The following is a 23979-nucleotide window of genomic DNA, read 5'->3' on the forward strand; positions in this document are numbered from 1 at the left end:
CTGCCCTTGAGCAAAAGGCCATGGCTGGCGAACTTGGCTTGTGGCAGCCCTGAACTTCGAGCTACACCTTGATTCAGCCTATTTCAGGGTCATTGGTGCTCCAATTCGATACACTTGAGGATGGGGAAGGAAAACGGGCGGCCATACCCCAGGATATCGAACAACCCCGCGGTGGCTTTCGACTCTCGACTTGGTCACGGCAGTGGAGGATCCAAGTGGTGGGAAGGAACGGACGGTTGGTGCTGCAAAGCCGTGGGCTTCGGTTCGAGGCAATCTTCTTGTTGGTTCACGGAAGGTGCATTGGGTAGTCAACGTCAACACTCCACTTGCAGTTATTGTCGCTCTCCCAATCAGATATCGTCCAAAACACTCATGTCATTTCCACCCAAGCATTTTACATGCATCCAAGCCCCCTGTGAAGGAACACGTTGCATACTCACCGTCTTCTTATTGAAAGCATAAGAACTGTCGTTCAAGATCAACTTCATTTCCTCGGTTGGTACAGCGATCCAGGATCCACGAAGAAAGCTGACCGACCTCTTGCACCATGGACACCGCAGACCGCTCGTTGACCAGCGAAGAAGAAGCGATCCTTGACGAGATAAAGCTACCGTATTACAACATCGTCACTGAAGCTCTGGTTCGCTGCCTCATGAGCCAATATCTTTCGTACAGCATTGCCGAAGCAGCAGTCCAAGACCTGAGCGTCCCACACAGCCAATACGGTGGTCCGAGTGACATGTGCGGTTTACAAATGAGTGGCCTATTCGGAGATTATCTGGTAGAGGACCAGGTAAACGTTCAAGGGTCACAGAAATGACACCAGTCTTTGCTGAAAGGCGATTCAGATCAGGATTCGCGGAGGTTGCCAGAATTTGAGCGCAAGGATAATCATCGCTCTTTGCGAAACGCCTGAAAGCTTGCGCAACAAGGTCGTGATTTGCTTTTGGCGACATCTCAAAACCTGTTTCGGCGAGGACTGTTCGAAGTGGCCTGACGACCTAGGTCTTCTGCCATTCATCCGAAAATCTGTTGACGCCATGGGATCCGAAGCCAGTGTACTGGAGGCGCATTTTTCAGGAACGGAGGGGTTGCCGCCATCGGATCATGTTCCAGAAAGTCACAGCTACCCGTCGACCTATCGGATACCCTTGGAGCACACCAGGCCGAGAACGCTTCAGGAACTTCTCGACGATGTTCCCAAGACCCCAAAGCGGCACCGTACGAGAGGGAGAGGAGAGTCCGCTCCAGTATTGGTTTTCAGACCGAAGGGCACAAACGCACAGACAACAGGGGGCGCTTCGGAAAAAAAGATTGACAAACCCTCGGAAGAGGCTTCTGGAACAAATCAAGCAAAAGAGCGCGAGTCCGACCTAGAATCAAAGGTGTCTGGCTCGGATCTACCAGTCGTGTACAGGGCAAGGCAGCTTCTTGAGGATTCGGCTCGTTTCTGGGAATCATTTGGGTAGACAGACCCTGCTGTCTTTCCCGACTTCGTGCGCTGACTTTTGGGATCTTGAAGGAAGGACAAAACAAGGAGTACTTCCGAAGCCAGCACTGCTTCCAAGTCCGGCGAAGCCTTTAGTACAACAAGGACGCGCGCAAGACGAACTGGTTCCCAAGCCAGCAATACTTCCAGGCCCTCTAACCCGTCGCGTGCAAGACGGGATGGTTCCGATGCCAGCAATACTTCCAGGGCCTCCGAAACCTTTGAAGAATTCAAGGCGCGAGCAAGACCGACTGGTTCCGACGACAGAACTGCCTCCAGATCCCGCGAAGATTTCGAGGGCCTCAAGGAGCATCCAACACGGGCAAAGGCTCATAACAACCATGCTTCCCCGTCTCGTACTGATGTGGATTCACCCTCCACGGAAAACAACAAACAAAGGGGGAAAATACTAAAGTCATTGCCAACTTGGAGACATAGAAAGTGAAGAGGGAGATTTGGTTGCTAGCAGCGGATTCGTCTGGCGTCAGGGAAGGTTCAAAGGCACTCGTTTTGGACATACCAATGAATCCATCGTTTCTTGAACATTGCCAGCTTTGACCGAGGGCTCGAGTCATGTCGATTTCAAATCCGAAGGTGAGTTTCCAAGATTGGGCCTTTCCATATCGAGTCTTATGAATCCTCTTTGGACATCGCACTCTCTGCACCTCGGATAGCCGTGCTTGAGGCCAAAAGCGACAGTCAAGGTACTGGCAGGAGGCATCAGTGGGCGTGCTGCAGGGGAAAGGGGCAAGAATGCTACCTTCCGCAAAACTCCCAAAGAGGAAGTCGCAAGACTAGTCGTCGGTTTCTTGGACCATGCCGGGGTTTCCAGCTCAAACTTGATACTGTACTGTCCAGCCATCATCAACTCCAGAGCCGAATATCGCAGCATCTTACAATGGACAAAGCAGACATTGCCGACGGCGGGGCCAAGCACCGCATGTGCAACTACTTCCACGGGCAACTCGAGACGTGCTATCATCAGTTCCGGACGTTTGAATTTTGCGTTTCGATTTGGTCTAAGACCGTCGCTCAGATTGGAGATGACCCGGCATCTATACCATTGTTCCGCAGCTTGGACGCGCACAAGGTGGTCGACTTTGGCTCTGACTTCGAGGAAAGATTGCTGATGCCTGTGTGATGCCAGACATCGACGTGGGAACTACTTCGATACACGCAGGAGACTCTCGTTGAGCAAATCCAGTCGCTGGCCCCTCAAGTGCGGCATGACTTTACGCCAGCCTTTATCGAAAGCGCCGAGAATATATTTGGGGAATCCGACCAGACCCGCTGGCCGACGGGCATGCTTTTGACGCGCCATTTGAGGCAATGGGATATGGAGAGAACGGTGAGAGCAGCACGCGCGACACTGACAGCGCCAATGCCTACGAGTGGATTGCCACTGTCAGTCACTGGTCAACAACAACACGCCCCAGTGTTTCCACTGCCACTTCCAGCCACTGGTGAACTACACCACGCTCGAGTGTTGCCACTGCCACTGCCAGTCGCTGGTCAACAACAACACGCTCCAGCATTGCCACCGCCACTGCCAGTCGCTGGTCAACAACAACACCCTCGAACGTTGCCACTGCCACAGCCAGTCGCTGGTCAGCAACAACACGCTCCAGCGTTGCCATCGCTACTGTCAGTCACTGGTCAACACCACCATGTTCCAGCGTTGCCACCCCCGAGCGGTGTCGAACGCACGATCGAGGGCCCACCTTCGAAGAGGCAGAAGACCGAGAGAGGAGAGGGAGAGAGCGAAAGCGCCTTGCCAAGCATAGTTGTGAGCCCACCAGGAGAGCACCGCGCTTCTCTCCTGCCGCCGCTAGACAATCCGATGATCCCGACCAGCCAGCTGCCCCAATGGAAGTTGGAACCGGATTCAAACGAAAATGAAGCGCCGAGAACTTCGGGATTCGGTGACTCGACTGCACAGCAACAGCAAACGAGAATCAAGACTGAGCCGGATACAGAGACGACTGAGGCGCAGACCGGCTCGGGGCGCAAGGACTCGCTTTATCCGAGGCAACAGTAAACGGGAATCAAGAGTGAGCCTGAAATGGATCGACCTTGGGAGATGCAGGGCCCCGGTTTTGGCAGCGTATGAGGAGTGGGTGTATTAGGGACCGAGAGATTGCGCGTGCTGTGGAGGTGCGAGCAAGCATCGAAACACGTTTTTGGAGTCATTCTTTGGGTTGACAGCAATTGCGAATTCCCTCACTCAAAAAATAGGCCCGCTATGGGAGCTGAGCAGGGCCTTCAATCAAAAGCCAATCAAATTTTTGGGTTAATCGAAATCGGACTCGTGCATTGAACTTTGGTAGCGGTAGGGACTGTGCTTGAAGCGCCTTGCGCAGGCTTAGAAGTCTTCGCTTACAATGAGGGGAGAGGGGAGAAGAGGCATCACTTCGAAGGGTCAGTCAGCACTTCAAGCGCGACAGCACCAGCGCAGGATTCTTTGACGTCGGGATCCTGGCGTCGGGTATTCGTCTTTCTCAGACATCGCCCGCGACGCGCACGCGACCGTGGACTCGTCCTCACCGGACTCGTTGGCTGGAGGGGACAGTGACTCTGCGCCGTCGTACTTGACAGACTTCTTGTCCCGATACTCCCGACTCAAGAATTCCAAGAAGATGTCCACGTCCTCCAGAGTGCTCATGGCCCCGAGACTGACCCTCACGGCACCCAGCGGCTTGCCTTTGTACACGCCCGCTGGGAGGTCACAACGCATCCCCGACTGAAACATGGCCCTGATTTCGGCCGCACTCCATCCAAGGTGCTGGGCCACGCCGCCCGGATTGCACAGGCGGCCGCTGCGCAGGTAGATGCGATTCTTGTCGGCGGTCTTTTCGACCTCGAAGGGTGCTACGGGACTGCCGTCGGGGTAAAGGATGTTGAAGGCAATGGTGGCGCCCTGGATATTTGCATCTCCATAGACGGTCGTGTCGTTGTTGTAAACTTGGACGAGCGGTCTTCCATTTGTGTGGCGGAAACCCACCATGCCCTCCCAGAGGTGCTTGGTTAGCGCAGCAGTGTGCTGGGAGACGCAAGTCATATTGGTGAAGAGCTGATTGAAGATTTTGATGGCGTGGCCAAGGGCAACGATGGACAGGTACGCCGGCGTGCCGTCTTCGAGGGCAGAATGATAGTCGGTCTTCTTCTTGGAGTGCAGCGGCGACGCTTCCAGAGCTGTCACGACTTCGACAGTGCCGCCTCCAAAATAGCGGCGATGTTGGATGAGCTCGGAAACTTCGGGAGACTTGCGGATGATGAGCGCCCCCAGATGAGGGAAGCCAAAGATCTTGTAGAAGCTGAGACAAGTAAAGTCGGGCGCTGTGCTGGGATCGCTGAGATCGAGGCAGCCGGTCGTCGCAAAAGCGGCAGCATCCAAGAGGGTAAATGTGCCGCGAGTATGGCTCGACTTTCGCACATCGCCGGTCCACCTAAGGGGCAGCCTGCGGCCGGTCATGTTGGACTGGGCACAGTATGCAAAGAGCTGAGCCGCCTTCTTCTTTCGAGCAAAATGCTTACCGGCGATCCAGTCTTCAACTTCTTGGTCCCCAGCAAAGCAGTGATGGCCGGCTTCGGCAACCTCGCGGACTCCGGCGATGGAGGTATGTACGTCCATGTGATAGAAGTATCTGAATCCAGATCTTCTCCATGGTGCGATTGCTTTTGAATGCTCCGAGTGGTCTCTGAAGAGATCCGAGACAAGTTTCACGGCGGCCGTGGCATTTGCAACGAACACCAGATCGAAGTGTTCAGGATCGGCCTTGAAGAATCGAAGCGTCCCCTCGCGCACGCGGTCCACTTTTTCTCCAGAAAGGGTCGACGGGGTGGAGCCTGAGTGAGGGTTTCCGTACAGATTTGAGACAAGGTCGCGCGCAAAATGTTCCATGAGAGATTTTGCATGTTGCTAAATGATGCATTAGCTGTGGTCGTCTTTGACAGAGAGACCTTTTGCTCACGGTCGATCCTCCGTGGTCGAGGTATATCCCATCTACTCATTTCAGTACCATCCGCGGCTTGAAGCGATGGAGTCCTTACCACGCATCATGGGATATTCGTCCAATCGAATTTTCTCAACAGGGTCGTTGTACTGTGATTTCAACTCCATGTTGTCCAAGGAGGCTCGATGTCAAAAAGAGACAAGATCAGAAATGGAGCATAGTATGGAGAAACGAGGTATCTCAATAGCATATGCGATCTCGGGACGTTTGAGCGGCTTGGGCAAGGCTTTATTGGCAAGCCGTCCCGCATATTCCGAGGGCCAAATTGGCAGAGCCATGAAGACGCTGGCAGCGACTGTGGCTGATCGACGCCATAGCAGCAGCTTTCTTGGGGTCAGAAGCATGACTAGCTGCCATGCTCAACCAACGGTTGAAATGTCCAAAAGCTGAATACCGTGCAACAACCAACATGGCCTCCACGTGCCTGCGGTCCAAGTGCGGTGCAAGATGGCGAAATGGTCCAATCAGGCATGTCGGTGTCTGCGGCTGAGCAGATGGAGCGAGCAGGCCAGATTACGTGGCCTAAAGTGGAATTGATAAGGCTGTTGCTGTGGCAGGTGATGAAGTGGAGGGAGTGTGCGGTGGTGCAGTGTCTGTCGTTGGGTTGCAAGCCGGGAATCAAACGGCGGACCGGACGCTCGGGCCACGTCCCGTTCGGCGACCTGGTAGCGCACGCCGACTCGGCGTCCTCTCTTCCTTTCGCCCCAGGAATCCTTTCCTTCCATTCCTCCCGCCTCCGCCCCCGACATTCCGTGCGTGCCAACTCCTTGCAACGACCGCACATCGCTATCCTTTGTTCAAAGACGCCGAACTCAGCCTCAATGTTGACCCGACTCGAATCATGATGCTCCCCACCGAGACCCTCTCTGCTCCCTGCTGCCTAGCCACCAAGTGATTCTGCTCATCAGCCCTGTCCAGAACTAGGCCGGCAAACGCGCCTCACCACCAAGCTGAAAGTTATTCTGGAAGCCGAAACACACTTGATTCGGTAAATGCTGCCACATACGGCGGGTAGGCGACGGGGACAAAAGTTCAACCGTCAGGGCTTTCGAGTCTCTGTTCGACCGCTTCAAGCCACCGATTACTCAAAGTGCCTGGGCGCGACTACGATGATGACCGGTCCCATCCAGGCTTTGACAGATCAGGCATTTGCGCCTTGTACTTCCCCTTCTTTTTCGTCCTGAGACACGGCTGGCTGTCCTCCAGGGTTTCGTTGGTTATCGCGAATTCTGTCTTCATGCTTCGCTCCTGAGCTCTCATACTCCTCGGATCAGTGGACGCCGACACTGCGAGCGAACAAAGTCGGCGTCATGGGTGGTGGTTGGTGACCTTGCAAGCCAATTCTGGCGGCTTCAATCACACGAACAACGTCGGACCAGTTTCATGGCCACGCGTTTTGCTGGGCTCCTGTTGTGAAGACACGCCCGAAAGGGCAAGTGGGTCAAGATTACCGAGCGAGCAACCCTGTCATTCTGGGGAGATCTCTCTTATCTTGACCTGGGGTACGAGTGGTGCTCCTTTGGGGCCAAAATGGTCGCCGACCTTTGCCCACGACACCCAACGCCATCAGCCACCCGCGCTACTCAGACCCATCAAGGGATGGCCCACCACGGCATCGGCGGTGAATGCCTCAAAATGAAGGAAGCTGTTAAAACGTGGTGGGGGCCACATCAATTGCACTTGTTTTCCAGCCATCATCCACATCCACCGTCTTCCCTCACGCTTCCCGACGTCTTTCTATCGTGCTTCAAGACGAGATTCCAACGAACTCATAAGCGGTCTCCTGGTGAGATCTTGCCTCGAAGAAGCGCAAAAGTCATCCCGTTCCTCTTGTTTACGAAATGGCCGAGAGCAGTTTCAATTGGGCCAAAAGCGACAACGGCATGCCGTCGCCAGTCAACGACGTTGAAAAAGCCTCCCTCGGAGACTATGCGCATCTCAATAATGACACTGTCCATAGCTACAGCTGGGAAAATGTCAAAGTGACAGTCAAGGACCGCGAGACGAAACAGCCCAAAGACATATTGTCCAATGTCACTGGCTTTGTTCAGGCCGGTGAAATCATTGCGCTGATGGGACCAAGGTACTCGCCACCTGCATGAGTTGGCCGAAATATGCTAACGATTTTCAAAGCGGCTCTGGCAAAACGACGCTCCTCAATGTCCTCGCCCAGAGAGATGCTACTTCCAATGCCCAGGTGGAAAAGTCTCTTCGTGTCAACGGAAGCACTACATCGTACCAGAATTTTCGCAAAATATCCTCCTTTGTCGAGCAAGAGGACGCTCTCTTGGGTGCCCTCACAGTCGAAGAAACGCTGTATTTCTCCGCTAGGCTGGCCCTGCCAAGGTAAGCGCCTTGAATCCAAGATTCCACAACATCAGATAACACAGGGCCTAGAACGATCCCCAAGGCTGAGCGCATCGCCTGGATCGAAGGGCTGATCTCCGCCTTCGGTCTCCGTCGTCAGGCGCGTGATCTCATTGGGACCCCGATTCGCAAAGGAATCAGCGGAGGTCAGAAGCGAAGAGTCTCTGTGGCAAGTCAGTTGATCACAAGCCCAAAGATTCTCTTCCTTGATGAGCCCACGAGCGGCCTTGATAGCGCTGCAAGCCACGAAGTCATGTCATTCATTCGAGACGTCGCAAAGAACAACAAAGTAAGTCACATTCCTGCAGTGTGTGTCGAAAAGATGTGAGACTCTGGGTCAGGGGAGCTGCATTGGGGAACGAATGCTCCCTATGCGCAACCGTAATAGCGGAAGACAGTCTCTGGTGTAGCTGGCAGTGAATGCCTGAGAGGTCTCATTTCTGACGACACCCACCTGCGCCCTAACATCGCATTGCCTTAAGCTGACATGGTCTCAGTTGCTTGTCATCGCATCCATCCACCAGCCATCCACCGCCACGTTCGAGCTCTTTGACAAATTGCTTCTTCTTTCCCAGGGTCGCACCGTGTACAATGGGCTGGTTTCCGGTGTGACCCAATACTTTGCTGACCTGGGTTACCCAACGCCAATGTACATGAATCCTGCGGAATACATCATCGACCTCGTCAACACGGACTTTATCCAGAACCAGGATGAGGCTCAGAGGAGACTTGAGCATCTCCAAAGCAGCTGGAAAAAGTCGGAGCAATATGAGGCCATCAGCAAGGAAATCTCAGAGACAAGTTCGCACCGCTCTTCCCGAGATGCCGGCGTGCCGCAAGAAAAAGCGAACTCCTTGATGATCCCTCTTACCTTGATCCACCGCTCGTTGATCAAGAGCTATAGGGACGTCGTGGCCTATGGGATTCGCATTGGGATGTACGTGTGCCTGGCGATCTTGATGGGCACAGTTTGGCTCAGGCTGAAGCCGGACCAGAACAACATTCAAGCCTTCACCAACGCCATATTTTTCGGGGGTGCCTTCATGTCATTCATGGCCGTTGCGTATATCCCATCCTTCTTGGAGGACCGGTCTCTCTTCATCAAGGAACGCGCCAATGGATTGTACGGTCCGCTCTCCTTTATGGTCGCAAACTTCATCATTGGAATACCCTTTCTTTGTAAGGACTTTGGCTCTTAATGCTTGCTGACTCGCTGACATTACGTAGTCCTCATCACGATCCTCTTCTCCGTCATATCCTACTGGCTCACCAACTTCAATCCCACTGGCGGTAGTTTTTGGAACTGGGTCTTGTTTCTCTTCCTCGACCTTCTCGCCGCCGAGTCTCTCGTCGTTCTCGTCTCCAGTGCGGCACCAGTCTTCGTCATCGCTCTTGCCGTGACGGCCTTTGCCAACGGCCTCTGGATGAGCGTGGGAGGCTTCATGGTAGCACCGAAGGACCTCAACGTCTTTTGGCGCTACTGGGCGCACTACTCGGACTACCAGAGCTGGGTTTTCCAGGGAATGATGGTTGGCGAGTTCAAAGATCGCACATACTCCTGCGGAAACGGTTGCCGATGCATGTTCTCGAGTCCGCTTGAGCAGCAGTGCCAGGTTGCAGGAACAGCCGTGCTGCAGCAGTATGGGTATGGTAATGACGAGAGGGGCATGTGGGTGGGCATCTTGATTTCGATTGTGATTGCTTACAGGCTGATTGGGTTGGCGATCATGTATGTGAAGAAGAAGTGAGGGCGAGAGAAAGGTAGACACGGCTTGGGAAAGACTTTTGTGTTCTCTGTTACCCTTCCAGTCTTTGGTTGGTCATTTTCCCTCCCTCATTTTGGTACTGGAAACGAGCAAAAGGCGTTGGAGAAATTGTCCAAGTCCTGGCGAACTTCAGAGCGTGCGTTACAGCTGAGACAATCATTTTGCAAACCGATAAAGAAAACAAAATCTACCGTGGCTGTCGTCACGAACCAACCCGGGAGCGTGCGGAATCAGTATTCCCGGGATGAGATGTTGCCTATTACGGCTGGGAGGGTTGCGAGGGGAGCTTGTGATTGGTGTCGGCATCCCCACATCTCAGAGTAGCGCAAGGACCCCGAACCTCGGTTTTTGCGGGGGAGGAGACGAGACCCACGAAGGAAGTCAACCGCTTACCCGCCGTCCTTGCTCCCCTCCGCTCCAGTGACCCCATTCTTGGTCGTCAACGTCAGCTCTGCTCGGCGCTCGTCCATTCGCCTTCTCCTCCCCTCCCATCCGTACCTCTCGATCTCTGCCAACCCATTGAGAGCCGTCCCAGCCTTGTCCACGACCACAATGACCTCGATTCGCGTCGCACCCACGCGCGCCGCTCGCGCTCTGTCGCTGCTCCGCACCATCCAATACTCGCACCCGCCCTCGTGCCCCTGCCACGCCAACCCGTCGCACCACCACCACTCGCCGGGCTCGGCCCACGGCCTGCTGTCGTCGCTCAATGCATCTCCCGCGCGCACCTCGCACCGGCGCAACTTTGCCACGCCCATCGATGCCTCGCAGCAGAAGGAATACGCGTTTGAGATGGCTGCCAGCTCGATACGCTTCGGGCCCGGCTGTACAAAGGAGGTTGGAATGGACGTCAAGAACTTGGGCGCCAAGAAGGTCATGGTTGTTACCGATGCCAACGTTAGCAAGTTGGATGCTATGAAGCAGGTGAGGGAGGGGCTGGAAAGGGAGGGCGTTAGGTTTGAGGTGTTTGAGGGCGTGAGGGTGGAGCCCAAGGATAGCTCGTGAGTCCTAAATCTCCCATTTCTTTCCCTTTCTGTCAATTCTGGCGGGCGTTGAAATACCCTTGATTTGGAGTGGTGTAGGAGAAGAATTGTTGAAAGAACACGTTCCCTGAGAGTGGAATTCTGCCGACGATATGGTATGGGAGGTGTTGTACGGTGGGTGTTTCGTCATGACGAGTCGAGTTGAGTCTGTCAACTTGTGAACCTGGGATTTCTGAGGATGCGTCGTCTGATTTTCTGAAGCCATTGCAGCAAATTGCACACAGTTTTCAAGAGCTTCCATATCTCCGCTTGTGAACCTGGTTGAAATGCGGCCGCTGACTCTTCTCAGCATCCGGGAAGCCATTGACTTTGCAAAGCCCCATCAACCAGATGCCTTTGTGGCTGTGGGAGGTGGGTCCGTGATAGACACAGCCAAGCTGATGAATCTCTACATCTCTTTCCCCGGTAAGTCAGCTCGTCTCAACAGAAATCAGCAACATCTGACAGACTTATCGAGACGCCGACTTCCTGGACTTTGTAAATGCACCTCTCGGAAAGGGCCTCCCAATTACATCGAAACTCAAACCTTTGATCGCCGTCCCCACGACCGCAGGCACTGGCTCGGAGACCACCGGCACAGCCATCTTTGATCTGGTGTCGAAAAAGTCAAAAACGGGCATTGCACACCGGAACTTGAAGCCCACGCTCGGCATTTGCGACCCACTCAACACGCGTACCATGCCGTCTGCCGTACACGCGTCGTCCGGGCTCGACGTGCTCTGCCACAGCCTGGAATCGTGGACGGCGATTCCATACTACGAGCGGACGCCGCGGCCAACGAACCCGATCAACCGGCCTGCCTACCAAGGCGCCAACCCCATCAGCGACATCTTCAGCCTGCAAGCCTTGCGCAGCACAGTAAAGTACCTGCCGCGGGCCGTGCGGGACCCAGACGACTACGAAGCGCAAGAGCAGATGCTGCTCGCGGCGACGCTGGCGGGCGTAGGCTTCGGCAACGCGGGCGTCCACCTCTGCCACGGCATGTCGTACCCCATTTCGTCGCAGAATCCGGGATACAAGCACGCGGGCTACGCCGTGGGCGGCAGCCCTATCATCCCGCACGGCGTGTCCGTCGCCGTGACGGCGCCCGCCGTCTTCAAGTTTACCGGCGCCAGCAACCCGGAACGCCACCTCGCCGCCGCCGAGGCGTTCGGCGTCGACGTCTCGTCAGTCAAGAAGGAGAGCGCGGGCGAGGTCTTGTCCGAGGCGCTGGCAGAATTTTTGGCCAAGTTGGGTGATCAGCCGCGCGGTCTCAAGCACCTGGGCTTTTCTCGCGGTGATGTGGATGCGCTTGTCGAGGGTACCATTCCTCAGAAGCGCGTCTTGATCCTGGCGCCTGAGTTGGAGGTCGATGCCGTCGAGACGGAGAGGGAGCAGCTGCGCACTCTGTTTGAAGATGCGATGGAGTACTAGGAGGAAAAGCATTTGACTTAGCCATCTACCCACCTACCTGTCAATACATGGACTCGACGTTTGCAGCCGCAGAAAGCGTCTTCTCTGGCCGCTTTCATTCTCCTGCTTTGCTCGTGTCTTCCGCAAGCGGTGGATGCGTGTTGGGTTTTCTCAGTGCCAAACAGAGCTCCTCCAGCGAGGAGAGCACGCATGTGATTCGATGTCATGCTATGAAGAACGACACTCCCTTGACACATACCCCTAGGCACCCTTTCTCTCCCCCTCGCTCCCTTCCCCCGTTATCTCCCCTGTGAGCAAGCCGACTGTAAGCGAGCACACAAGCCCCGACTTCGTAGATATGAGCCTCATCAATCCTAGGGAGAAACCGGAACGCAAGCGCGCCGGTGGGATCCAAGCGCTGCACATCGTCTGCACCTTTTTTCCATTTTCCTTTTTTTCAGGGTCCGGGTAGGTGCAGAAGACATGACGTGCGAGACGAGACATTTGTTTTGGCCGTGAGCTGCAACGGGAGGTGGAGGGTGGGTCGCTGGCTATGCGGATTGACGCGGGAGTCTGAGAGTCTGAGCGTCTCCACCATGCACCTACTCCTATCCGTGCTCCACAGCTGGAGCTAGATTTTGAACATTATTGTCTCTGTGCTCGCAAAGAGCGTGTGCCTTTCACATGTCTGAGAGCGGGCTATTGAAAAAAAAAAAAAAAAAAACCTCGGACCCTTGCGCGGCTCCGTCTCGTCGACCAGCCTGCAAACGGGGGACCCTGGATACGCGACTACGGGCAGATAGGCACGTACCGGTCACCTACGTATGTAGCTGGCTGGGCTGCTGCCGCAGACAAAAATGCAAGGAACCGCGTCGGCCCGTTGTCCGCCACGGCGGCGGGCTCTGCTCGTGTGCGGCCAAGGGCGTACCTAGTGGTGTTTGAGTTGTAGATACGTACCCTGGCAGGTAGACATGTAGATTCCTTCCCCTTTCCCCACCAGCGTCGGGAGATGTCGGAACGACGTGTCGATTGTTTGAGAGAACTGATGGGGAGAGAGGTGCAGATTGGATGGGGCCGCGGACTGTCTGGTGGACCTGGATACCTGGGTTCCTAGGGGATGATGGGACGGCGGTGTTTAGGAGAGGTGGAGAGGTTGGTGGGAGTGCATGGTTGTTTGCGCTATTATTTTGCCGATTAGGGTCATTGGTGGTTTGGTGGAAGTGCCATCTGGTCGGAGGAAACAAGCTGTGATGTGCTTGCCGGTCAGTCCAAACATCAGAATGCAAGCATCGCAGCAATAACGGTGGTGAGAGCAAAGGCCGGGCCACGGACAGATGGGCGCCGTACGCCGGTTCATTGCAGCATTCACGCCACCTCGTAGCATCCTCTCCGCTCCCCCATGGTTTCCTCCGCCTTTCAGACAGAAGGGGACCCTTATCATTTTCCGCAATGGGGGCCCCTTCATTCGTGCCCCTCGCCCAATCCACGACTCGCATTACCAAAATTCGCGCTCAGCAGAGCACCGCACCACCAGCAGTATTGCAGACGACCCATCTCACCCCACCGGCACCATGTCCGGCAGCCGGCTGCTGCAGGAGAGGCTGCGGCTTGGGGCACGAGGGCAGAACAGGGCGCCGGCCACCGCACGAGCGAGAAGGATGGAAGATCTCTGAGCGAAGAGACCCTTTGAGCACGCGAGCTGGCCGGACGGGCAGCAGTGTGGAGTAGCTTATCGACCAAAGGCCAGACAACAATGACGTAGCCGTCTGCCACCCCCGGACGACCGACCAACAACCGAGGTACGTGCGCTGATGCGTTGCTCTGCGTTGCTCTGCCGGCGGCCACAACAGCGTCGTCACGTCAATTCATCGACGCTGGTGTCGATTGCAAGAGCGTGTCGCAATGACGCTCTGCGCTGCGATGGCCGGCCGACTCGCCTCGACTTGTGGGCGCTGCTCGCTCATTTGCAACTCGTAACATCGCGCGCGCGTTATCCGCATTCGGCACCGGCGTCGGGAGATCGCGGGAGGCAGCCGGGGGGGTGTGGGGGAGGGGAGAGCACCGAGTCCTCGAGTCTGGCGTGCAGCAGAAAGACACACAGCTGCTCGTCTGTGTCCTGACTGCAGACTGCAGGCTCGCGAGTGGGTCCGGCCGATGGGAAAGGAAAGGGAGAGGCGTCATTTTGTGGGTAAGAAGGGCGCCGGTCCAGGAGCCCGTCGCGAACGCTGGTCGAATTGCGTCGTTTCCGTGGGGTAAGAAGGACGTGAGGAGTGCCATTCTTGACCGGTTGTTTGCTGTTTGGAGCGTCGATGATGACGGGGTTGTGGTCTCAGAGGGCGTGTCTGGTGCGTGCGGGATGCTGTAGGTACGAGCTCGGAGCCCTACCCTGGCCTGGCCTGCTTTGACGTCGGCGCAGATGTGGGTATTTGCCCCGCGGGCGTCACAGCCTTTGCCTGGGCCACTCGACTGTCCTGTTTGGCCGTGGCGACTCGAGAATGCTGAGATACTGCCGCTGGTGATATAAAGTCCTGGCGTTGCGCTGTTCCTGGCTGGCGTACCACTGTTGAAGAAGAAGCCTCACCACTTTTCACTTTCCAACCAGACCTGAACCTTGTTCCGACCTCTCAACTATTTTTTGAAAGTCAATTCCCTTTTTCCGAGCCGCAGAACACCACCACACTCTGTGTCTGCAACTGTCAGCATCTACAAGCAAGATAAACGACGACAAACAAGACACGAAAGAGACCACCTTCGAGGAAATATCTCAAACCAACATCTCCAACATGACTGTCACCGCTACCACCACACTGCCCGTCGCCAACGGCACGGCAGCAATCAAGAAGAGCGCCATCAACGGTGTCAACGGTCACAACTCTGCACAAGCACCCGGCAGTTCTGAGCAAGACCTTTCATCACGTCTCCGCATCGAGCCCGGCAAAGACTACACGGCACGCGCAGTCAGCCAAGTTGATCTTCCACCCGATGCCGTCTTCGCACGCCTCACGACTCTGACGCCGTCGCCGCGGCCATCATACGCCACGGTACAGACCGGACCGTCCTCGCACATCAACCTCAACAGCCCACTGCTCTACGTCAACCACTCATGCGCGCCCAACCTGCTCTTCGACATGGAGAAGGGCGAGGTCCGCGTCACGTCAAAGGGCCTGGCCGCCGGCGACGAATTGACCTACTTCTACCCCACCACCGAGTGGGACATGGAGCAGCCGTTCGACTGCGCCTGCAGTGAGAGCAACTGCCTCGGCTGGATCTGCGGCGCAAAGTCGATGCAGGACCGCGTCCTGGCACGCTACGAGGGCGTTGCCCCCTGGGTGCTGGCCGGCAAGGTCGAGCAGGCCGAGAAGAAGGAGCAGGCGAGGCTGAGCTTCGGCGTCGGTTCCAAGATGACGCTGGGTGGTGGTCCTCGGGTCGGCTCTTGGAGGGCTGTCGCTGGTGGTGGTCTTGTTTGATTTGGCATTTTGATCTTGCATCTGGAAGGCGTTTGGGGAATTTGTCTTTTGTCGGCGGCTACCCAGTCTGCCCATTTTCATTTTCGGGGGGATTGCATGGGAAATCTCGGGTAGTAAGAACCATTGATCTGAAGGAATGATATCCAATGATATTCCAAACTGCTTTACTTGTCCGTTTGTTCCTCTTCGAAGTGAACCTGGTGTTGACAAAGGAGAGCTGGAGCCAATTGTTCTATTTGGGAGACAGAAGCTCGATACTCATTCTAAGGCTTGCCATTCCAACCTGTGAACAGGATTGGAAGGCGACGGCGTCAAGTCTCTCGATGTCTTCCAAAAAGCACCCATGTGTCGGATTTTGTTGGTAAGTTGTGCTTGCCAAAGAAGAAATCAACTGAAATGATGACTGAAAAATACAGTACGACTCGCGTCTCAAAAAAGAAAACGTCCTTGCAAGACTGTCTTCTCGCGCAATTTCATCTTGGCTCGGTGCTCTCGTCTTCCAAGACACCTTGGAAGCCTGATATGCCCAAAAGCCAAACAAACTGGACAACATGACCATGAGGACAACTCGAACATGTCACCACAATGGACGATTGTACATTGTGACTTCTCAGACATCTTCACCGCCACTCGACTCAAGGGCGTCAGTGTCTATCATACGATTTGCCTGCCAACGTATCCACGCTACAACAGCCGCCATGGTTGCACCTGTGAACGTGATTTGTTTTTCCTGTCCGCCGTCGGCCGCAACGTTGGTCTCATCTCCAGGTCGCCAGATCTACGATTTGCAAGCCACGAGTGGCACCTTGACGGCCGATCCAGGCCCTCCATGGCGCTGCAGTCAAAGGACGCCTCCAGCGTTGACACATGTAAGGACTCCTGCCTCATGATCGAGCATTCATCCACGGAAAATGCGCCAAAAGGCATTACGGGCTCCACCGCCCCCTCAACAATAAATGCGTCGTGATGATGAAAGGGCTCTGAAACAAGCACGACATGACTGGACGTCGGTGTGGTGGGAGGACCTTGGAGAAGGGGAGAGAGAAACAAGATGGTGAGGCGCAAGAACAGCGAATGGCGGGCGAGCGTAGCATTGCATATTTTGAGTGGGTTCTTGCACGACTTGGTTGCAAAATTGAAAGCCACTCACTTGATCTTGACTGTTGGAGCCCGACGCGCACCGCTCATGCTGCCTCAGCAAAGGACATGGAAGGCCATCATGAGGACTGTGGACAAGGTTGAGGCGCAATTCCATGCGGTCAGACGCAAGGGAGTGGTGAGTGGTGAGAACCAAGGAGGTCGGCCGTCGAACGTGCTGGAGAGCGCTAGTCCCGAGCGGGCCGCTACGCTAGCGCACAGACGAAACTTGGACCGGCATCGCCTCCCGTCGTCATTCAACACCATTACTCAGCAATTACCCATTCGCCATCCCGCTCCTCCACCACAACCACCACGCTCGTTTCTTGCTCCCCCTTCCCAAGCCTCCAAATTTTCCAAACATCCCAGGACATCCCCAATTTCATCATGGCTCCTCCGAGAGGCCCTCGCGAACTCATCACCGGCCCGGACGCTCCCGAGGCTCCGTTTCCGCTCTATCTCAGCGGCAAAGTTATCAAAGGCTTCGGCCGGGGCAGCAAAGAGGTACGTACGTACGCCGGCCGCGTGGGCACTCTGTTACACCTGCCTACGCGTGTCCCGTCACTTCTTCAAGCATCCAATCCCACGTCTCCCTCCCCTCTTTTCCCTTGCGCTGGTATCAGGAGCGGCGCCCAGCAAAGGCTGACCTGCCTCGCGCGACCACCCCTCTGCTGCTTCAATGTCACCACTTCTGCTGCTACTGCTTCTCCCACGCTGTCATCCTGCACCTTCCCGTCTGCGGTTCATTGGCGCCGCCTTGCAACGAAATTTGCCGTGGCAAGAAACGGACTCTCATGACATGCATGACGCCTCCTTTTTTCGTTTCTTTTTTCTCCCTTCTCTTTTTCTTTTTTTCCCTTTTCCAGTCACTTCCAGAACAACATGCTCGACACCCAGACTATCCTTTCATCTTGCTACTCCCCAGCGGCTGCGGCCATGCGGCGGCACGTGGGGCTGCGGCTGCAAGCAAGCAAGCTGGGCTACGCTGCGCTCGCTCTCCGTCTGTCCGTCCTAGCATTGCGCAACAACACTACGGCGGCACACGGAGCCGCCGGAGCTCGCGTCGTACAGACTCCCAGCCGGCTGGGGCTGGAGTGGATGGACTACTATTTCGGGTCTGAACAGCAGCTGGCGGTCTTGCGACAGCTCTGGGGAGAACCCTTTCATGCCGGAGCGCTGGCGTGTGCTTTTGAGGTTGCACATGATTCCTTCTTCAGCTGCTGCGCTCGCTCGAGTGCTGTTGTCAGTTGGATGGGATAGAGATCCGAGCGACTGGGCTGACCAGGGACGCATTGACGGGTGCTGGTGCCCGCTTTAGCCCTGTTGCTGCTGCTGGTGCTGCTGCGGCCACAGCCTTGTGCTGCGCTGCCAGTATCTCAGTCTCGCCCACTTTTTCGGGCCCAACAACAAGACTCAGTGTCGTCACCCGCCTCGTGTGTTGTGTTCCCCGTTTACGACATTTTCCACCAATTCTCCATTTTTCCATTTCTTCTGTCCTTTCCTATTCGCAGTCTCTCAATCTATCCATCCACGTCACATCGCTTTCTTTCCATTTCTAGCCCTACCGAGATCTGAAACACACCTCCACGATCCAATACATTCCGATCCAAAAAAGAAAGCAAATCTCCAATGCACCACCACTCAGAGTTGCCGCAATGGGACTAGGCTGACGTCGATCTCCCCCAGCTCGGCATACCCACTGCGAACATACCCATTGAGGGTCTCAGCGTAGGCGGTCACTCGGACCTTGAGTCTGGCGTCTACTATGGCTGGGCGGGGCTGGACTTCCACGACAGCAGCAGCAGCAACAACTCGGCCGACGGCGGCGTGCCGACAGCGTCCGTGGACTCGGACCGCGGCGATCATTCTGGCGCTCAGCAGCAGCAGAGCAAGGACAACTCGGCCGCCACGCTCGCAGACCGCGTCAAGCACGCCGGAGGCAAAGTCGCCGGCGCAGTAGGCTCGGCGCTGTTTGGCGGCAGCGGCAGCGAGTCTGCTGAGAGCGGCGAACAAGCCGGCAGCAACGGCAACGTCACCAAAGAAGCAGCAGCAGCAGCATCGGCGGCAGAGAGAAAACCCACCAACGGCTCCGGCTCCGGCTCCAGCTCCACCCGCTCGACCAGCAACAGCAACAAAGAAAACATCTACCCCATGGCCATGAGCATCGGCTGGAACCCGTTCTACAAGAACACGGTGCGCAGCGTCGAGGTGCACATCATGCACGACTTCCCCTCCGACTTCTACGGCTCGCACCTCAACCTCGTCGTGCTGGGCTTCATCCGGCCTGAGCTCGACTACGTCTCCAAGGAGGCCCTCATCGACGACATCCGCACCGACATTGAGGTCGCGCGCCGCAGCCTCGCCCGCCCGGCGTACGCTGCGCTCAAGAAGGACCCCTATTTGTTGGACTTTCCAAAGGATGAGCATGGAAACGTGCTCAAGGACGATGTGGCCAAGTGATTGACGCGCGTGTTGAATGGATGGATGGGTGCGTGCGTGGGTGGGTGGATGGGAAGATTGACAGACAGCCGACAGGAACAACTCTTCTTTATTTCCTTCATTCACTCGCTACAGTGGGCAGAGGCTTCTCTTCTGATAGATGGATAGAATTTGGAGGTGCAGTTGCTTCAGCGGGGTACGGTTTAGCAAGCAAGCAGACTGAATGAATGAGCGTCTTTGGCAAGAATTAGTCAAGTTCCTCAGTAACCAAAAATAATTGTCTATGAGACAGGCCGCAATCGTGCAAACGAAGAGTGCGGCTCAGTATTATACCCAAACAACACCGACGACAGTGTCCGCAACTCAGTCGAGCAAATGTCACAATAACTTGGCACGAATGCGTCCGTTCCTCCTGCACAATGGACAATGCACCGAAAGCTTACTTTGAAATGTTTGATTTCTTTTCGTTGGAGCGCGGCCTGAGAGAGATGCCACACCATGCCTACCAGGGATATATAATCAAAAAGAGATAACATGACCTGGAAAAGGAAACATCCACCCCTGCAAAAAAGCTCGAGCAAACAAACATAACGATTATGTAGCCTCCTCCCCATTAAGGTCGTGTACGTGGGTAGTTGTAGTTGTAGTGGTGTGTGGGTGACTTTCAAACAAGGTTGAGCCCAGAAAAAGAACCTGTCGCTCTTTGCGGGGACGTAGACGACGTAACCCCCCGACAATCTAAACGCGCGTTGTGTCCCTTGACTGGCTCTTCTCTTCAAACAGCAACGACTCCGGTGCGGTGATGTGGGCGCTTCCTGTTTCCAACGTTTAGACCGGCGGTAGGTAGTCGTCGTACGCCGGGCACGAGACCACGCCCTACTCATTCTGTTTTTCTTCTCCCCCATATCCTTTGGCGTATTATATCCATCGCTGGTGTAAATCCGTGATTGCTCTGTGCCCATCCATCTTTCCCATAAGGAGATCCAAAAAAGGAAAACAAAGACAAAAACCAGGGGTACAGCAAAAAGGGAGAAGACCCCGGCCTGTGTCGTACATCCGATATGAACCCAGGACGGGAGGGGTATGCGAAAGGAAACAGTTTGAAAGATCCCCCCAAAGAAAACACCGGCTGGTGTGAACAGCTACCTGCATCAGCAGCAGCAGCAGCAACCAAGCGAGAATAACAGACAGCCGTGTAACTCGTATGACATCGGTCCAATTGGCGCCATGTAACCACAAGGACCTGCTGCTAGCGACAGTCGCAGCGGCACCGCTTGCTCGGTCTGATGCCTCGTCGCCCATCATCGCGACATGTGACTTTCTGGAGACGCATACGCGAGGGTTGCTCAACAGAAGCTTTGTGGAAGGGCCAAGGCCAGCCCTAAAGCCTCATGCTGGAAGGACGGCGGGCAGAACAGGCTAGCTGCGATAACCCGGCGCGTGCTGCTGTCGTTCAGCGCCCATTACGTGACTCGAATACGAACAGAGGAACAATGCCGACTTTTGCCACCCACCACGTGCCGGATAAGACTGGGAATCGCGGCCAAACAGAGAATAAAAACTCCTGTTCCCAAGGGACAGATGACGCAGACAAGATTGGTGGAAAAACCGACGAAATTACTCGAGCCTGCTGCTCATGACACGGCAGGAGTCTGTTGTGAACGTAGCAGCCTCGAGCCTGCTGGGACGTAGGACCAGGTGCCGGCTGTCTGCAGAGAGGAGCGGGGATGAGCAGCAGCGCCAATGATGATCATAATTCAGACGCGATGAGCCGCCAAAAGCAAGCTGCCGTCGTGACAAGTTACGGCCACAACATTCTAGAGCGCACACTAAGCAAGCTTAGAACATGCGCACAGTTGAAATGGCCAACCCCGCCGAGAGCCGCGCCCGCCGCGCAAGCAGAATTCCAAGCTCGGTTTCGTGTTCAACGCTCGCGATGAAAACGCAAAACGCAGGGTTGGTCTGCTTCCGGTGAACTCCGACTCGCAATGCGGGGTACTGAAGCTCTGCTTGGCTCTTGTGTGGGCTTGTCTGGCGTTTCGGGGAAAATCGGAGCGAGGGAGGGTGAGGGGGCGCGTTGAGTCGACGTTGAAATAAGTTGGCACCGGCGCTGCACCGCTATGCCTCGCGTGGTACTAGTACAATATCGGTAGGAACTGATGAATGGAATGTGAGCTAGGCGTGTATGAGGCGGAGGGAGGGGACTTACATTGAGGACTATTAGCATTGGCACTTCAAACACATCGCGCTTTACGCTCCAACAAAACATGCAGTCGATCAAACCATCGTCTTCTTTTGGTCTGCCCGCTCCAGTGCCTGCGCTTTCAAGTTTGATGGTGTTTCCGTTGATGAATCGGTTTCCGTGATTGCCGTCATAGTTTTCCTTATTGTGACTCTCTTCCGACTTGATGTTCATTCCCTCGAGACTCGACAAGTCATCCTTTGTGCGGTACCGCACCAGCTTGCAGTGTCGGAAAGCTGCAGTGCGCGGCGCTACAAAGGCAAGTTTGGCAAAATCTTCGTAGAATTGGCATGTTGAGTTGTCGTTCAAAAGCTCCGCGAGGTAAACGGGTTGCGGCTTTTCCATTTCGCGAGGAGTGTTGACGCCAGCTCCAGTGCGGTTTCCAGAAGCGACCCCCGAGTTTGCTGCACTTCCACTTGTGCCGCCAGTGTTGACATTGAGGTTGGGTTCATGACCAAGTAACACGTCTTTTCGCCAGCCAGTCAACATGCTAAACTCTTGAGAGACAGCGGCGACTTGACCAGTTCGGCGGCAGATGATGGTAGGCAGAGAGATCAGGTTGATGATCTCTTCGTATTGATACAATGTCCGCTGAAAACTCTTCTCCATGAAGATGAGGTCGTCTGTGTTGAGCGTGCTGGTGCAAGCAATGAACGAGGGCCGAATGGATGAGAGTGCTCGATGAATCCTCGAACGCTTAGCTATTGAAAAGCGCTCTTTGAGAAGAGCACTGAGTCCGTGGAATCCTTCGGCGTAAGGATAGGGGCTCGTCACCGAGTCGTAAATCTCGCTCGGATCCCGTCGACGTTTTCGATTGGCGAGGTTCTGTTGAGCCTGCTGTTGCGGCTGTGGGCGTTGGCTTTGGACCTGTTGCTGCTGACGGTTGTAAAGCTGTTGGCTGTGTTTTCTTTGGTGTTCTTGCTGCTGATTGTTGTAAAAGGCAGGAGAAAGTGGTTCATAGCCAGACATTCCATCTTGGACTGAGCTTGGGCTTGCGCTCGTCATGCTACCTGGGCCGGCTCCGACAGCATAAGCCAATGGCATACCACTCCCGTCTCGACCGAGCGTGTTGTCCAAACTGACGGACGCAGGAGTGTTGTTGGGCGTTTGTATTTGAGCAGCGCTCCCATGTCTTGATTGTGCGTTCTGCCAATCTGCCGAGGACACGCCCTCGTTGAAGCCAAAGCCTCCTGTCATTGGCAAGTTCTCTGCTGATCCTGAAGCACTCACAGGTCCACTGTAAATGTTTGCGGCCTGGTTCAAGGGGTTGTTTATGCTCTCTGGCGGAGTCTCTGCGGCGCCCGAAGACATGTGCCCCAGCATCCCAAATTCGAGAGCACCGTAATGGTTTCCAAAGTTGAGGCTTGCCAAGTCGAAGTTGAATAGGGCTGGATCGCTAGGGTCGAATGCGATGTCTCCGAGGTTTTGCATGCCTTGAGGGTTCGTTTGCTGGTTCTGCGGCATTCCGCCCAGGTTTTGCACAGGGGGCATTTGATGATTTGAATTTTGGCCGTACTGAGGTGATATTGGCGAATGTTGGTTGTTGAACGTGTTGATGACATTTGCGTCTTGCATGGGTGGCAACATTTGCCCCTGGCTGGTGTTGGGGTAGACGCTGTAGGTGGCTTGCTGGGTTTGCGGATAGTAATTGTTCGCTTGGTTCATACTCGCTGCGGCATTGGGGCCGGCGGCGGCTCCATGTTGACCATTGTTGGCGAGATGCGGGTAGTGGCCACCGACTCCGGGCATGAGCGCCTCGGGTGGGGCATCGTGTAGGTATTTTGCCTTCTTTCGAACTCCGTCATGACAAGCGTCTTGAAGACCGCGCTTGATACATCGCTGACACGGTCTTTCGTCGCCTGTTTACTGTTAGCAAGTTCAAGCCAAAAAGAAAAGACGATTCGAGTACGTGCCGCAGGTAAGATGAGCCCTCTGACAGGCAAAGCAGGCTCGGCGCGCCTTCTTGCGGCGAGGTCTGAGAGGGTCTTTGGCGTTGGAGGAAGGCTTAGTAGCAGAAGAGTTGGAGTTTGCCTGTACAGGCGAGGCATCGCTCGAGAGGCGTTGGTCCTTGGAGTCGGCCATTTCGCTGCCGTCCTGATCACCGCTGTATTCCGGTGAGGGAGATGCATCTTCGGCGTCTGGGGTGGCCATAATATCCCTTCCTGCGAAAGAGTACTGGGCAGCCCAGTCGGCAGCCCACCCCCCTCGAGGCACGGATGTCTGGTTCTGAGCTACGGCTGCTGTAGACCCACGTTTACGCTGCGCGTATCCGCCAATGTTGCCTCGGCGGCCCCTCCCAAGGCACTGGATCAACCAATCTGCACGGGTGCCGCAGCTGGCAACCTCCCAGTTGGGTGTTTCGAATATTCGATCACGCGTGCCCTAAGCAGTCGCGAGAGTGAGCTGCTGTGGCACCACCGGCAGCAGCAAATCGTTCAGCTGGCGCTTCTGCGGTTCGGCGCAGTGTCTACAGCGTACGAAGGAGGGCTCCCAGCTGGGCGGGTACGGAGGGCTGTCGCCACGTCGGGCGTGGACCAATCGAGTCGGCGAATGCGGTCAATCCGGTACGCAGGAATCAAGCAATTCTGGAGTTTCACAGGGCCAGGGTCTTCGCAGAGATCGAG

At 55.4% G+C, this 23979-nt stretch overlaps 8 protein-coding genes across 8 annotated transcripts; 5 read left to right on the forward strand and 3 right to left on the reverse strand.

The window, feature by feature from the left end:
* The first annotated feature begins 382 nt into the window (after window positions 1-382).
* Window positions 383-3793, forward strand: J3D65DRAFT_678504 (uncharacterized protein). The gene is made up of 8 exons (XM_066803664.1): window positions 383-793; window positions 849-1221; window positions 1294-1465; window positions 1523-1845; window positions 2401-2579; window positions 2637-2837; window positions 2899-3118; window positions 3166-3793. Exons 1-8 carry the CDS (start codon window positions 548-550, stop codon window positions 3525-3527), a joined length of 2076 nt encoding a protein of 691 aa, XP_066653827.1. The 5' UTR covers window positions 383-547; the 3' UTR covers window positions 3528-3793.
* Window positions 3794-6084, reverse strand: J3D65DRAFT_630079 (pyridoxal phosphate-dependent transferase). Its single transcript, XM_066800795.1, has 3 exons — window positions 5540-6084; window positions 5461-5492; window positions 3794-5408 (listed from the first exon to the last, which is right to left on the reverse strand). Exons 1-3 carry the CDS (start codon window positions 5607-5609, stop codon window positions 3921-3923), a joined length of 1590 nt encoding a protein of 529 aa, XP_066653828.1. The 5' UTR covers window positions 5610-6084; the 3' UTR covers window positions 3794-3920.
* Window positions 6085-7385: 1301 nt separating this feature from the next.
* On the forward strand, window positions 7386-9617 carry J3D65DRAFT_646751 (ATP-binding cassette transporter-like protein; the record flags this gene model as incomplete). Its single annotated transcript, XM_066802295.1, has 5 exons — window positions 7386-7585; window positions 7636-7848; window positions 7900-8158; window positions 8367-9048; window positions 9097-9617. The coding sequence occupies 5 exons, from the start codon at window positions 7386-7388 to the stop codon at window positions 9615-9617; spliced, it is 1875 nt and encodes a 624-aa protein (XP_066653829.1).
* Window positions 9618-10187: 570 nt separating this feature from the next.
* On the forward strand, window positions 10188-12091 carry J3D65DRAFT_669217 (iron-containing alcohol dehydrogenase-domain containing protein; the record flags this gene model as incomplete). The annotated part of the gene is made up of 3 exons (XM_066803175.1): window positions 10188-10636; window positions 10968-11083; window positions 11136-12091. The coding sequence occupies 3 exons, from the start codon at window positions 10188-10190 to the stop codon at window positions 12089-12091; spliced, it is 1521 nt and encodes a 506-aa protein (XP_066653830.1).
* A 2509-nt stretch (window positions 12092-14600) lies between these two features.
* On the forward strand, window positions 14601-15853 carry J3D65DRAFT_439347 (uncharacterized protein). The gene has a single exon (XM_066796242.1). It carries the CDS (start codon window positions 14854-14856, stop codon window positions 15535-15537), a length of 684 nt encoding a protein of 227 aa, XP_066653831.1. The 5' UTR covers window positions 14601-14853; the 3' UTR covers window positions 15538-15853.
* Window positions 15854-16945: 1092 nt separating this feature from the next.
* On the forward strand, window positions 16946-19411 carry J3D65DRAFT_630096 (riboflavin kinase-domain-containing protein). Its single transcript, XM_066800796.1, has 2 exons — window positions 16946-17178; window positions 18361-19411. The coding sequence occupies exons 1-2, from the start codon at window positions 17062-17064 to the stop codon at window positions 19132-19134; spliced, it is 891 nt and encodes a 296-aa protein (XP_066653832.1). The 5' UTR covers window positions 16946-17061; the 3' UTR covers window positions 19135-19411.
* J3D65DRAFT_439371 (uncharacterized protein) lies at window positions 19248-20527 on the reverse strand. The gene has a single exon (XM_066796243.1). The coding sequence runs from the start codon at window positions 20073-20075 to the stop codon at window positions 19395-19397; it is 681 nt and encodes a 226-aa protein (XP_066653833.1). The 5' UTR covers window positions 20076-20527; the 3' UTR covers window positions 19248-19394.
* Window positions 20528-21037: 510 nt separating this feature from the next.
* On the reverse strand, window positions 21038-23437 carry J3D65DRAFT_556176 (uncharacterized protein; the record flags this gene model as incomplete). Its single annotated transcript, XM_066797258.1, has 2 exons — window positions 21038-23214; window positions 23254-23437. The coding sequence occupies 2 exons, from the start codon at window positions 23435-23437 to the stop codon at window positions 21038-21040; spliced, it is 2361 nt and encodes a 786-aa protein (XP_066653834.1).
* Between the last annotated feature and the right edge of the window lie 542 nt (window positions 23438-23979).

The sequence above is a fragment of the Phyllosticta citribraziliensis genome, assembly GCF_038025025.1.
Source record: "Phyllosticta citribraziliensis strain CPC 17464 chromosome Unknown J3D65scaffold_8, whole genome shotgun sequence".
Classification (NCBI taxonomy): domain Eukaryota; kingdom Fungi; phylum Ascomycota; class Dothideomycetes; order Botryosphaeriales; family Phyllostictaceae; genus Phyllosticta; species Phyllosticta citribraziliensis.